The sequence below is a fragment of the Pyxicephalus adspersus genome, chromosome 11 (assembly GCF_032062135.1).
Source record: "Pyxicephalus adspersus chromosome 11, UCB_Pads_2.0, whole genome shotgun sequence".
Taxonomy (NCBI): domain Eukaryota; kingdom Metazoa; phylum Chordata; class Amphibia; order Anura; family Pyxicephalidae; genus Pyxicephalus; species Pyxicephalus adspersus.
The window spans coordinates 55,002,059-55,016,184 of NC_092868.1; the positions used below are offsets into that span (position 1 = coordinate 55,002,059).

The following is a 14,126-nucleotide window of genomic DNA, read 5'->3' on the forward strand; positions in this document are numbered from 1 at the left end:
TATTTAATGTACAGCGCTGCATAATATGTTGGCGCTATATTAATCCTGTTTAATAATAATAAAAGGTGAACTAAGAACAAAATTGTAGCATATTGAATATTATAATAATTATAATTATATACCTCCAAAATATTACGTAGCGCTGTATTTTTAAACAGGGGTTGCAAATGTCACACAGATACAAACAATGAAGTAGGAGGTCCCTGCCTAGAAGAGCTTACAATCTAAGAGAATATTAGTCATTTGTCTTTCTTTTTTTAAACTAAAAACATTTTTAGCAAGAACAGGGAATATATGTTTGACTTTGCTACTGAAAATTGCCCACTAGGCCTGACTGGAATGCTGTCAGTCACGTGACATCTCTGACAGCTGTCAGTCATGTGACCATTCCCTTAACCATCATGGCTGACAGCGGTCACCTATCACGTGATCTAGGTTTAGAGAATTAGGGACAACACAAGAAGGTCAGTGAATCTATTCTCTTTGGCGCTTTATTGTAATGGCCAAACTCCCCCTCCCCAAAGAAGCTCTTACGATCTATCACTGAGGCAAATCCTCTGCGAGGAGCCGTCATTCGCCCGTTCACAGCATCCCTGAGGCATCGGGAGAGCCGAGATGCAGCTCTGAGGCTGGCAGCCATGTCTGGAAGCCGCGACGAAATGCATGCTGGGAAATGAAGTCCACAGGAGCATCGTTGCTCTGAACAGAGGCAGCTAATAGACTACAATACCCAGCAGCACTTGCGGATTGAGTAGGCGGTACTTCAACATGAGAAAGCACTGATTGGCTGCAGAGGGAGGCGCGACTTAAAGGAGAAGCAGCAGTTAGGTAATGTGAATGAGGGCGATAGTGAAGGAACATGCGAATATTTCTGTCCTATAAGTAGTAATATAGATTCACTTTATTATTAGTACTTTAATTTGGGATATCTGTGTTTCCAGGGGCATCCCTAGGGTTTTCATTTGCCTAAAATGCCCTTTTTAGGTGCTGTACATCCCCTACCTATAGCATATTATGAACATTGTTTATTTCTAAAAGACTTTATTAAAGCAAAATTTGTGTTGGGTTTGGCAGAAAAATCTCCAGTTAGGAGGCCTGCTGCTTGTGACATGAAAGTAGGAATTACACTAAACATGGTGGAGAGTTTTTCTCACTTCCTGTTGTGTCTATGAAACAGGAAGTGGAGGGAATTTTTCCAACATAGGACACATACAGCAGTAACTACCCAAAGAGGGTTCAAATCCTTCCCCTGCAGAATGCAATGTGCAGTTTGTGCCTCTCAGGTCAGTTTAAGTGACTCCATTAATGTTTTTGGCTATCTGTAAGGATGACATTCTTCCCAAAAGCCAGCAATGTAAAAGGAATTCCTCCCACTGACTGCCCCACTAATATACTGTGAGCTGTGGATATAGTAACTATAGAAGGGGTGCACTCAAGACAAGTTATTTCCAGGTTCCCCCATGTTAAAAAGATTGATCCATGGCATCAGACTGGAAAGATGGTAATGAGATCAGAGAGATGACCCCCTCAACCCCAGCTTTATTCTTCCCCCAGGTCCTGTCCGTGCTTTATTCTTTGTATATTTGTTGTCACTGCCGGTTTTATATCCTCCAGGTTTATCTTTTTCCATTGCAGAACCATGCGGCGGAGTAAGAGGAAGCGAGCGGCCTCTCCATCCAAGGGTAAGGATAAAGGTTTGTACATACCTGTATTAATTTTTGTTTTTGGTTATTATTTCCAGTGACAATACGGATAAAGGAGCTCTATACAGACAGCACTGAGCTTATTATGGAGAGGGGAGGAAGAAGAAGAGGGGTCCCGCTGCATCCTCCCCACAGGAAACAACAGTGGTCATTGCCTGTTGATTGCTTGGGATGGATCACCGAGTGATCTCAGGGGACAGCTGCAGAGATGATGGAATTGCCTGATGTGATCATTGACGTTGGTCTCAGATGACAAAATTTTAGTGTCTGAAAGAATGAGTTTACAAGCCCGGTGTGCCCTGGGGTGTTTCATCATAAGCCAAAGGGCCCTGCCACCTACTGCCTATAGGGTACAATGAGCAGCTGAGAACAGGGCAGGCTTTTTACCACTGAAATGTACAAAGTGTTCAGGCAGAGCACCTGTCTGGAAATTTTAGGTATAAGAGTAATAGGGTCAGATGTTCTAAAGCTCTCCAAGACTAGAAAAGAGAGACTATCATGGGAGAACCTGGGTGATTCAGCAAATTCAATCTGGAATGGATTTCCAAAAAATCATTGACAAAATGTATTCAATCCTCAACCAGATCTATTTCAGGTTTGCTGGATTACCTGGGTTCTCCCATGATCTCTCCAGTCTTGGAGAGCTTTGGTTAAATAGGCCCAATGTGTGCCACCTCTGGTAACATGTTGCCCTACGCCATGGCCTATGTTAGCCATGCAGTAATGTGGCCATGATGTCATCATCTCTTACAATAGCAGTCATTTCTTCTATTTCCTTCTATGTGACCTCTGATTCCAGCAATTCTACTTCCTGCGCCACATCCCCGTCCAGCTCCGGCCACTTCCAGTGCCACATTACCGTCCAGGTCCCGCCACTTCCTGTGCCACATTACTGTGCCACATTACTGTCCAGCAACCGCCACTTCCTGTGCCACATTACCGTCCAGCTCTCGCCACTTCCTGTGCCACATTACCGTCCAGCTCCGGCCACTTCCTGTGCCACATTACCGTCCAGCTCCGGCCACTTCCCACGTCACGTCATCCTCCAGCTCCCACCACTTCCTGTGTCACATCACCATTCAGCGGACGGCTGGCATCCCCTGTATTGTGACCTAATTTTTCAATAACCACCCAAAACCAACCGGGTGGTTACTAAAAAGCGCTGGGCGGTGCACCTGACTGAAAGAGGCCGAACACTGGTGTGAGATACAGGTTGAACAATTCTGCATTTTCCCATGGAGAATTTTTGCTTTTCTTTAACCCCTCTCCTGTGTTTGGATAGATTCCAAGGAGCCTAAAGCAGAAGATTCCGGCACAGAAAAAAAGGTGAAAGGGCGGAGGAAGGTGCCAGCGTCCGCGGGGTCCAATGAGAAGAAGAAGGAAGAATTTTGTTACTGGCTGATGAAATCTGAGCCAGAGAGCCGGATAGAGAAAGGGATGGACATGAAGGTAGATGGTGCAGCAAGGCCTTATGGATGTGACTGTATTGTTTTCTGCCCCTCCTCTATCGTGCCTATTAAAGGATGGGGATCCAAGTAATGCAGCACCACCAGTAATGCAATTAAATGTGACCATGCACCAGAAAAATTAGATGATAGTTAAGCTCAAATCAAGGGAAACATAAGATGCTTTGTTTACTAATATTACACAGTATTTATATAGCACCAACACATTAGGAAGCACTGTACAAAGCCCATAGTTTGTACGCAGCCTTTGAAGTTTGCTTTATCCCGATTCCCAATCTAGCCCCGACTTCAGAAATATCGATGACAAAAAGAGGAAAGCTGAGCTCTTCATTTTCTGACTGATGTTTGTCAGGTTGTGTTAATGCAGCCAAAAAATGTGACGGGTGAGAAGACTCCAATGCACATAGCTTATAAGGGTTCAATGAAAGCCCACATTTGGCTTGAATAAAGCCCAGGATGTCTTCACCCCTTCCAGTAAGCCCAGTGTTCTAAAAAATCGTTTTAAGCTGGGTGGGAAGAAGCTGTAGGTGGGTGGCAGCCCCTGTACTGTGACCCAACTCTTTAGTAACCACCCAAAAACACCCAGGTGGTCACTGAAAAATGCCGGGTGGTGTGTCTGGCTAAATGGGGCTGGAAAGAACACTGAAGCCCAGGCTGTCATGTGATACCCCTGGGGCGTCATTATGCTGGCCTGGGCTCACAGTACCACCAAACTGAGCGGTGCCCACATAACAATGCATGAGAGTACCCTTCAGTGCTGCTATATAGAGCCCATTGCTGCAGGATTGGTAAATGAATGGGGGTAGGTGCTGGTTTAGACTTTGGATCTGCTTAGAAGTATTTCTAAAGCCAAAACTTTTTTTTTCCCATTGGGAAGATTTCCCTTTTAATGGACAAAAAGTGAAGAAAATGTCTATCCGTTTATACAAAAATGTATCTGCTCACTCATACTATAGTAGGGCAGCACAGTGGCTCAGTGGTTAGCACTCTGGCCTTTGCAGCACAAGGTCCCAGGTTTGTATCCCAGCCAAGACACTATCTGCATGGAGTTTGTGTAGGTTTTTACGGGTACTTGGGTTTCCTCCCACATTCCAAATACATGCAGTTAGATTAATTGGCTTCCCCACAAAATTGACCTTAGACTGTTAAATACATATGACTGAGTTAAGGACATTTGATCGTGAGCTCCTTTGATGAACAGCTAGTGATAGGACTATGGATTTTGTACAACGCTGCGTAATATGATGACACTATATAAATACTGTGTAATAATAGTGAGTAAAGCATGCTAGGTCCCCCTTGTTTTGAGCCGAAAAAAATAATTTACCTTTCCCAGCGCATGGTCAATTTTGATTGGCTGTTTTTGTAGTTTTTTTCATAATTAGATGTCTGATATTTTTCCTTTATATCTAATGCTTGAATAACCAAATGGATTTGTTTGTTCTTCTGTATTGGGTATAACTGATATCACCTATTATTGTATTTCAGTTTGGAATAGAAGATTTGAAGGCCCAACCTGACCAGACAGCATGCTGGGATGGGGTGCGCAATTATCAGGTAAGATCAGACATGGCAAATATTATTACACAGTATTTATGTAGCCCCGACAAATTACGCAGCGCTGTACAAAGTCCATAGTCATGTCACTAGCTGTCCCTCAAAGAGCTCACAATCGAATGTATACGCCACTTCTGGGGACCATCATTGGTGGGATGAACCATTCATCATCAGCCTTTTATATTGTTACCCTAGGAAAGTGGTTGTTGTTGGTAATGCTGGCTTTAACATAATATAACTAGTCAATAATGAATTGCTTTCTGTCTAGGCTCGGAACTTCATGAGGCAAATGAAGGTCGGCCAGGAAGCGTTTTTCTATCACAGTAACTGTAAGGAGCCTGGTATCGCTGGCATTGTGAAGGTGAGGATAAGAGATGACGGTTGTCACTATGATGAGAGTGAGATGAAGGTTGTCATTGTGCTGAGCGTGAGACAACGGTTGTCACTCTGCCGGCAAGCGTGAGACGGTTGTCACTTTGCAGCATTAGCCTTGTGTAGTATCTGCAGGAATGTAAAGAAAGAGGTGTCCCCACTGACATTAAAGCTTTGTACACACATCAGATTATTCTCAGCCAATAGCAGCTGTCAGGGTGGTTTCAGATGAGAATTTGACGTGAGGTCAACCAACATCATTCATGGAAGTGAAGGGGTAAGAGCGCAGCTGGGTGCTGCTCCATCGTTCTCCCACCTCCTACCTCCATAGAACAGAACTGTGTTGTATGTTCAGTTCTCGTTCATTCATCTTTCAGTGATTTGTCACTGAAAATGATTGTGAAAGATAATTTCCAACTACAATAAAATCTAGAAAAACATCCAATCAAATGTGACCATGCGCCAGAAAAATTAGATGATGTTTAACCACCTTGCAGTTAAGCCCGACCTTCGCTCGGGCAAAAAAAAACTGCAAGGATGGTTAAGCCCGAGATTTTGTACATCCATACTTACCTGGTCCCCCTGTGCTCATCCAGCGTCGTCCTCCATCGATCATCGTCCGCTTTAATTTTATTAAAAGTAATTTTTTTTTTTACATGATATTGTGTTTTAAACATTTTTTATATTCATGATATCTACTAGAACCCTTGTTCGGACATGTTTCTGTAAGTTACAGGTGTACAATTTAAAAAAAAATTTCATGAAAAACAGTGGATCACTTTTGGTACAGAAATCTAGACCTCAGTGTAACGCTCAGGTGGTTAAGCTCAAATCAAGGGAAACGTAGCATGCTTTGTTTACTAATATTACACAGTATTTATATAGCACCAACACATTACGAAGCACTGTACAAAGCCCATAGTTTGTACGCAGCCTTTGAAGTTTGCTTTATCCCGACCTTCATTGAGCTCAAGACAAATGTAAACTGAAACCCAACCAAGGACAGCACAGGCTTTGCCTATTTTTGCTTTGCAGAATAAGTTTGTACAACATACAATGAAACCCCTTCCCACCTGCATTGTGTGAATATACAAAAAGGGAATGCCTTTTATCAAAGATGTTGTGCTGTTGCTAACCATCACAAACTCCTGTCACTGACAGCTCCTGTTCCTGATACAAACAGAAGCCAATCAGTGTAGTTCAGTCATGTAATTACAGTCAGCTTTTAGTACTCACATATAGGCAAAAGGCTTTATAGCGAAAACAATGGTTTTAGAGTACAGAAGCTACTGCAGCCTGCAAAGGACAGTATGGGTCTGATTTATGAAAGTTCCCAAGACTGGAGAGGATATATTTTTATCAGTGAAGCTGGGTATTCCAGCAAACCTGGGAAGGATTTCCTAAAAGTCATTTGCTATTTGTTAGCAAATGTTTTCAATCCTGTACCAGATCCTTTTCAGGTTTGCTGGATCACCCAGCTTCACTGAAGAAAGTGTATCCTCTCCAGCCTTGAAGAGCTTTAATAAATCAGGTCCATTGTCTTTGCTTTACATTTTTTGAATTCTTTGCATTTTTGTCCACTTAGAGGGTTTTTTTATATTCTTAATAATACTAATAATAATAAAAATATTAATAATAATATTAATTATTATTATAATCATTTTTATATTTATGATTATTAAAACAGTGAAATCCTTATATTACTTTAAAATATATAAAGATAATTTGGGTGGACAAAAGCAAACCCACACCTGCTGGTGGTAGTGATTTGGTTTCCATAATAAAGTGCATTTGTCTATTAATTGGAGATTTTCTATACAAAATCTTCTTGTTACTGTCCTTTTAAGTTATGTTTTGCTTAACTTTAGATTGTAAAGGAAGCATACACTGACCACACTCAGTTTGATACGAAGAATCCTCATTATGATGCTTCTAGCAGCCAGGAGAATCCAAAATGGTCCATGGTGAGTGCTGAGATGGTTTGATTGGTTCTTCACTCCCCCAAAATCAGCATGCTAATGACATTTTTTAACAAAAACTTTGTTTTCGGAACACATTTTATTTTAGACTCTTTTTCATTTAATTCTCTTTTTCTAGAACAAATACGTAGATGTTAGCTTTTGTCCTTATTAGCTGAATTCTAATGTTGTGCTAACCCCTAGAAAAGGTAACAACAGAAAAACTAGGGGTCTTTGGAGTACAATATTCTGTATATTCAAAGGTATTTTACAATTCAAATATACAAAAAGACCATAGTTATACATAATGTGATAGACCTTAACCCTCATTAATGCATGGGGTTTGGAGAGGTCTTCATATTTAATATTGGTCACCTTTAAGAAACATGGGTGACAACAAGATTATGTAACATGTTGTCCTAGACCAGGGGTTGGCAAACCTTTTGGACTACTAGGCCATTTCAGAAGGTCAAGAAGGCACACTAGGCCAGAAGAAACAAGGTGTCCAAGGAAAGGATTTTTCCAACCGTGACTGCAAGCGAGCAGACTCGGTGTTTCATCTGTGGTGTAGTCTCTGTACGTGTGCGCGTGCTTGGCATCGAAATGCCCCTCGAGATTTGACCTCTTGAAAGTGCTGTTGGTATCATTGCACACTAAACACAGGGCTTTGTTGCCCCGTTGGACCAAGAATAATTCGTCAGTCCATTCGGGGTTGAAAACACGACGTTCAAAGTCAACCTTCCGGAGAACTGTAGCTGCGCGTTGCTTCTGCTTTTTAGGCATAGTAATTAGGGTCACTGGTTACTGTGCGGGAGCTCGATGATATCGTGGGAACTCGCAATAACGTGACAATTCAATTAGGCCGGATCCAACAATAAATAACTAAGGGGGGGGGGGGGGCGTTAGACTAAAGACCTAAAGACCGGAGTTTGCCTACCTCTGTGTTAGACCTTCATTGATGTATGGGGTTTACTGGTCTGGGGTAATAATTAGAGCACTTCTATTAATTCCATTTGTATAGATAAGAAGGAATTCTAATTTAGTGGGATATTTCCAAGCTTAGAAAGGTCTCATATCCAGGCGCGTTTGCCAAGTAGGCTTACTCAGGTTATTATTGAAACCATGATATGCAATGCAATGGCCTGGCAGGGTGCTGTACCTGGTTGAAGGGGCTGGCAGCGATTTCTGCATGGCTGCCTTTAATATTCCACAACTTGCCTCACTCCTATTAAGCTAGCTTTTAGGAATAGTTATGCAAAAATCAAAACGGTTCTTGTGCAGCCTGTGTATTCTAGGCACGGTACATTCACATACAGACCACTTTATATGTGATGCTGAGCCTCAATGATTGTAATAACTGAAAACTAATGACTGAACCAGTCAGGCCAGGAAAGCCAAGGCTGGAGAGGAAATGGCTAAATGATACTGAATGTCCTCCAGCTAGGAAATAAGACGGAATCTGTTTGACTAAAAGTACATCTGGCCTCTCCTGATACATCCCATGAGTTGCCTGATACTCAATTTCCTAAAATCCCAGGTGAAGCACATTTGCGAAACGCGTTGGCACAATAGGCTTAATCGTAGCTAAGAAATCAGTCTAACCCATAACCTTGCTTCTGGACATTTACTGCAACTATTGATACAATAATATATATGATTAGAGAGTTTCTGGTCTAGTACGAGAAATACTATACAATAAAATGTATTTTTGATGTTTATATATGTTTGATATTTTCATGCTAAAATACCCCAAAACAACCATAAAACAGGTGAAATATTTGGGTCTTTGGTTGGTTGTAATAATCTATATATTTTGAAGATAATTTTCTTATCTTAATATCTGCAGGCAGAATTTCAATAATAATGAATGTAGTTTTGTGGTGGCTCGTAAGACCCCTGTGCCTGACTCTATTTCATATTAAAGTTGGGAGATGCGTCTTTCTTTATTTGCTGGTTTCTCTCTCGCAGGTGGATGTGCAGTTTGTACGTATGCTGAAACGTTACATCTCCTTGGCAGAGCTGAAGCAGCTACATCAGAAGCACAAGGCATCGGGCGGGCCCCTAGGAAACATGGCGCTGTTCACCAGAGCACGACTGTCCGTGCAGCCCCTGACTCAAGGTGCAGCTCTGTGCTGATAGTTTGGTTTTGGATCAGTTGTGTCTGAATGTGCGGGTGATGGGTCTCACTTAATTACAAGCTCCAGAGCTTAACTTGCACTTTGTGCATACAGGGCAAAACAACAGGTACACTTTAAAGTATATATAACCCCAAAAAGTTTATATTTAGTACCTTGTTGGTCTAGTAAACATACTATTAAAAAGATTTATGTCTGAAAAGAAATTTGTATTGATCCAGCCCAACTAATACAGCCACCACATGTAAGGGCCTGTTGAGCTGCAATTGGAGTTGGAGTTTTGTGTCTCCAAATGTCATAAAACTCAGTTAAGGCTAGTAGAGTGGCCCCTGATTGAACTATGAGATGTATTCTGAAACCCATTTATTATTAACTTTCTATTTCCAATATACCATTCTGTATAAAGTATTGATTTGTAGTTGGATTGTTATGATGAGCATTTTGAGACCAAGAACTGGTCTCCTAGGCCTCAGGGAAGTCTGGAAACCATATTTAGCCTGGTCTGGTGAACCAAAAGTCCCAGGCATGCCTAGTTCAGTGTCTGTGAACTCCTTATTTTGTGGTGAATATTAATCTGGGGTTTGGCAATTCATAAAACCTGTACTTGTAAAATTATTAATAATGGCTAGAACAAGGGCATTTTGGAAGTGTCCACAGAGCATCATACTCCATGTGGACACAGCCCCCACCCGGCTGTCATTGGATTGTTGTATTAGTCTCACCTCTGTGGTTGGCACAGAAAAAGCCATGTAAGTGTAGCAGAGATAGATCTCACTGACATCATGTTGCTAAGGACAACGACACTGACACAGTGAGCACTGCAGGGGGCCCAGTGACTCTGACTAATAGTTTTACACAGCAACCTGGACCAAGGCAAACCAACTCTACCTAAGTATTATTTTTCCCTTTTATATTATGCAGTTGCTATAGTTCTGCTATTCTTCTGGTATTGTTCTTGGATTATATGTAGATATCCGGTAATAACGGGAGGGAGGGGGAGAAAGGGGGAATGAGGGAGTGATGGGGATGGGGATGTTCCCTGTTCTCCCCAAGATAAGGGGTATATGCAGTTGGGCCTGCCTCTTTAGTATATCAAATTACAAAAAAAGAAAACCATGGAGTGCAAGGGGAAAGCAAAGAAAGAGGTTTTCAGGCTCAAGAGTTTCTCAGTCAAGCTATGAATGTATTATTATATATTTACTTCATATATAACAAGGTCATAAGAATACTTAGTTCACAAACCTAGAACATATAGTACATTGTCTTGCCTGGTTATGTTATACAGAAAACACAGAAGTAAGAATATTATTGCAAGTTAACAGAAGTCACAGTCACAGAAATGGGGTGTTTTACTACACAAATTGTTGCTAGCATGAACAGTAGACAGCAAAGAAAAATGAGAAAAGGTAATAATATAATAAGACCGTATTTTCTGTATACAAGTCCCCGACGCGTTTCGCCCAGATTAGGCTTCTTCAGGGGGATGTGACTTAATACAAATTGTGATAGATGGTATATTGATCGGTTCTGGGTGTTCAGGACAGTAGTTCTAGTGTTGATACACCAGTAGGATTCATTTAAACTAACAAAATTGTAGAGTACCAATTGATGAGAGGTTAGGGTGAATAAGGGTATTCATCCTATGGTCTTGTGCTTATAGAAGGTTGCAGGTTGTATAATGAATGTATTGAAGTTGAAGACCCGCAAGTTGTGATTGTTGCATAGTCAAATGCTAGCAAAGGACATTTATTTTTCTATAATTTGTTTATGCACTGTTTTTGTATGTCTTTACTTATTAAACACTATAAAAAGTGTAAGCTGAATCTCTAAATGCTCTAAGTAAAAATAGTGTAACTTGCTAACCCAAAAAGCTATTATAAACATTGTGATTGCGGAGACATCCCTGTCTGGAGTTGCAGTGGGTGACACTAAAGAAGCAGAAGCATAACTGCGGTTGTCAAGGGTAACGGTGCGTGCTTCCCTCTAAGCACGTGGTGGTAGTCTACCTGTGATGGTGTGTTTGGCAAGGGGTAACAGAGTTGTCAGCCTTGCCCCGTGTCAGCCCCTCCTCATCCTGCTGGTGCGTGGACTGTTGCTGAGCATGTTGGAAAGTTTATGTGCAGGGGTGCGGGCTGAGAGCGCGTTTGTCACACTCCCCTTTAGTCATAGAAGCTGTGTAAGCTTACAAGCTCATTGCTTGTATGGCCAAAACGGCAAATGCCATCACTGAGGAGTGTGTTACATACCTCCCCCATGCCCCAAAGCCAGGTATTTCTGCTTCTCTCTTTTGCAAATCTGAGCAATGAAGTGAATATAAGCAGCTGCAAGGTCTAACAAAAGCAAAGCATAGGTTTACTTGAAGGTGAAATTCATTCCCATCTTTATTTTTAGATGGAGAGAACTTTATTCACCTGCCTGCTCATTACAATGAACAGATTACCCTTCCACTCTACTATAGCAGTTTATCAGTTTGTGTTATGATGCCATCTTGTGGATTTTTAGTGGAAATACATGAAACCTTCATTCCTGCCCTAGAGCATGTGCATTGGGAAATTTCCATTATAGGATTATAAAAGATCCTTCTTTACAAAAATAGTTTGGAGAAATTCTGCCCATTTAGCACTCTCCCCCACCCCACAACTTATTGCATGTTTAGTACAATGTCAGTGCCTCTTCTACAAAGATAGGGTGGCCATGCAGAATTTATTCTTACAGCGCAATTTGGATAACCACATGTGAATATTTTTGTTTTTTTTCTTGCAGAAGAGTTTGACTTTGTCTTGAGCTTGGAAGACAAGAAAGTGTAACTGAGGTCACCATGAAAACTCACATTCCATTTCTGTTTACGAAGATGTTTCATGCCTCTATGAAGCTGTTTACTTTGTTTTTTGTACTTTTAAATGTATTTGTTATCTTTCTGTAACTATGTCTGTATTGAATAAAAAATATGTTCTAGTTTATAAATGTATAATACCCAGGCAATTCAAACAAGCCTGCAAGTCTTCCCTGACCACTGTACTAGATTACTACAGGTAGTCCCCGAGTTAAGGACATCCAACATATGGACGACTACTAGATACGAACGGGGCTTCCCTGCTTGTTCGTGTGCAGGACTAAAAAAAGTGTGACCTCCCCTCCAATATTGAAACCAGCCCCTTCTCACTAGGTATAAAAAACACTTATACATGCCATTTTTAAACACCTCCCACTCAAGTCAATAGAGGTGGCAGAGTTGGCAAACCACCCCTAGACGATGCATCCATAGCACCGAATGGAAATCCTGCTACCTTCAACCGCCTGCCAAATGAAAGGTAATGAACGGACCTATTCAGTCCAATGCAGATGCATTAAATGAGCAATAAATCCACTCAAAAATGCTTTAAATAAATTCACAAATTCTGTATGCTGGGATGAATGTGAGGCACAGATGTTACATAGTTATGAGGGGCTTTTTGTGGCATACAAAATAATTCAGATTTACTTCAAGTTGATACAATTTACAAATACAAAGACATAACTAGCAGCCAGTTAACGTTGGATTGCAAAGAGTACATGCAATGTACCTGCAGCAAAGGAATGTCCTTCATCAGGTGTCCATGTCGCTGTGTACTGTGAACATCTTTCATTGATTGTCCAGTGGTGGAAAAATCTCTGGCTCCAGAAGTGGCTGTTTGGGTGACAGATTTTAGTGCTGAATTAGCACCAGAAGAAGTGCTGGCGAGGGGCATTCATGTTGGACTAGTGAAGAAAGTATTATTTGCCCAGAGGTGGTGTTACACTTACCTCTTTCTAAGTAAAGCACAGGCACCTTTCTCCTGCGCATGTGGACATTTCTGACCCTGGGAGTGCCTGACCTTCCAAGTTTTATCAGTTTCGCCCATTTTGCCGGCCAATCAGGAAATGGCTTAATAATTACCCCTGGCTATTTAGCTAGCTCAGACACAGCACTCAGCATTCGTGCAACATGTCCCCTCTAGAGCTGAGCCTCCTAGCTCTGCTGAGCATTTCCTCTACACCTGCTCTTAATTAGGTGCTTTCCCTTTCCAGCTCCCGTGTTACCCCTTATTGCCCGGTCTGGTTATTCCCTGCCAGTTCTAGTGTTCCTCTGTGTCTGCTGTGTTCCCCATGCCTCCTGTGCTTCTAGTGTCTGTGGAGGCCCCACCCGTGTCACTGGATCCCTGGTATTTGACCTCAGGCTTGTGACCTGACCTCTCTTACTTGCTGCCTGCCTCGACCTTCCTTGACAATTCTTCTGCTTAGTGATTTGGTACTGTGTATCTTCCTGCCCACCCCGGTGTGCCCAAGGACTGCAACCTGGAAGTAACCTGCAGAGCAACATCCTTACCACTAGAGGCTCTGGAGAAGACCTGGTTACTGCTTAGACTCTGTGCCTTGGCCCTTCTCAGGGCACACACCATTTCTGTGCAAGCCATAACGCCTTCTAGAGGCCTTGTCTCTCCCAAGCTTGACAAGTGGGCTTTAAACTTGAGCTACTCCGCTTTGGTGCACAAAATCAAATAAAAATCCTTCAGACTTCGAATCTACTTTGACAATAAACTTGTTTTCCCCAGCAATATTTCTTTCAGTTGGGTGGGGAGAAGCTGTGGTCCAAAAGTGGGCAGGGCAACACATGACATTTAGTGTTTCCAGTTGCTGTAATAAGTATGCCCATATTGCCTTGTGACCCAACTTTTAGGCTGGGTAGGAAGGAGCTGTAGGCGCGTGACATCCCCCCCCTCCCCCCATATTACAATCCAGCTTTTCAGTAACCACCCAAAAACAGCCAGGTTTTATGAAAAGTGCTTGGTGATGCGTCCAGCTAAGGAGGACTGGGGAGATCACTGTATGAGTTACTCGGTGCATAAAACCTCCAGTTTATATATTATGATCTGTTGTAAATGTCACTTTGCAAGATCAAACTTCAAAAATAGTCAT

The 14,126-nt window shown here is 41.9% G+C and overlaps 2 protein-coding genes across 3 annotated transcripts in view; one reads left to right on the top strand and one right to left on the bottom strand.

Moving 5' to 3' along the window:
- The window catches only part of ACAD8 (acyl-CoA dehydrogenase family member 8), a 22,208-nt gene extending 21,416 nt beyond the window's left edge, over nt 1-792 (bottom strand). The window contains exon 1 of the mRNA XM_072426538.1: nt 535-792. Coding sequence (XP_072282639.1) covers nt 535-640 — 106 coding nt within the window. The 5' untranslated portion in view covers nt 641-792. The remainder of the gene's footprint in view (nt 1-534) is intronic.
- Nucleotides 700-12,155, top strand: THYN1 (thymocyte nuclear protein 1). 2 transcript variants are annotated; one of them, XM_072426541.1, is made up of 8 exons: nt 700-828; nt 1,636-1,694; nt 2,986-3,152; nt 4,658-4,726; nt 4,995-5,087; nt 6,967-7,062; nt 9,025-9,175; nt 11,955-12,155. In XM_072426541.1, exons 2-8 carry the CDS (start codon nt 1,640-1,642, stop codon nt 11,996-11,998), a joined length of 675 nt encoding a protein of 224 aa, XP_072282642.1. In that variant the 5' UTR covers nt 700-828; nt 1,636-1,639; the 3' UTR covers nt 11,999-12,155. The 2 variants fall into 2 exon arrangements, with proteins under 2 accessions (XP_072282642.1, XP_072282643.1); XM_072426542.1 differs by having other exon boundaries at nt 1,636-1,682.
- Nucleotides 12,156-14,126: the final 1,971 nt, after the last annotated feature.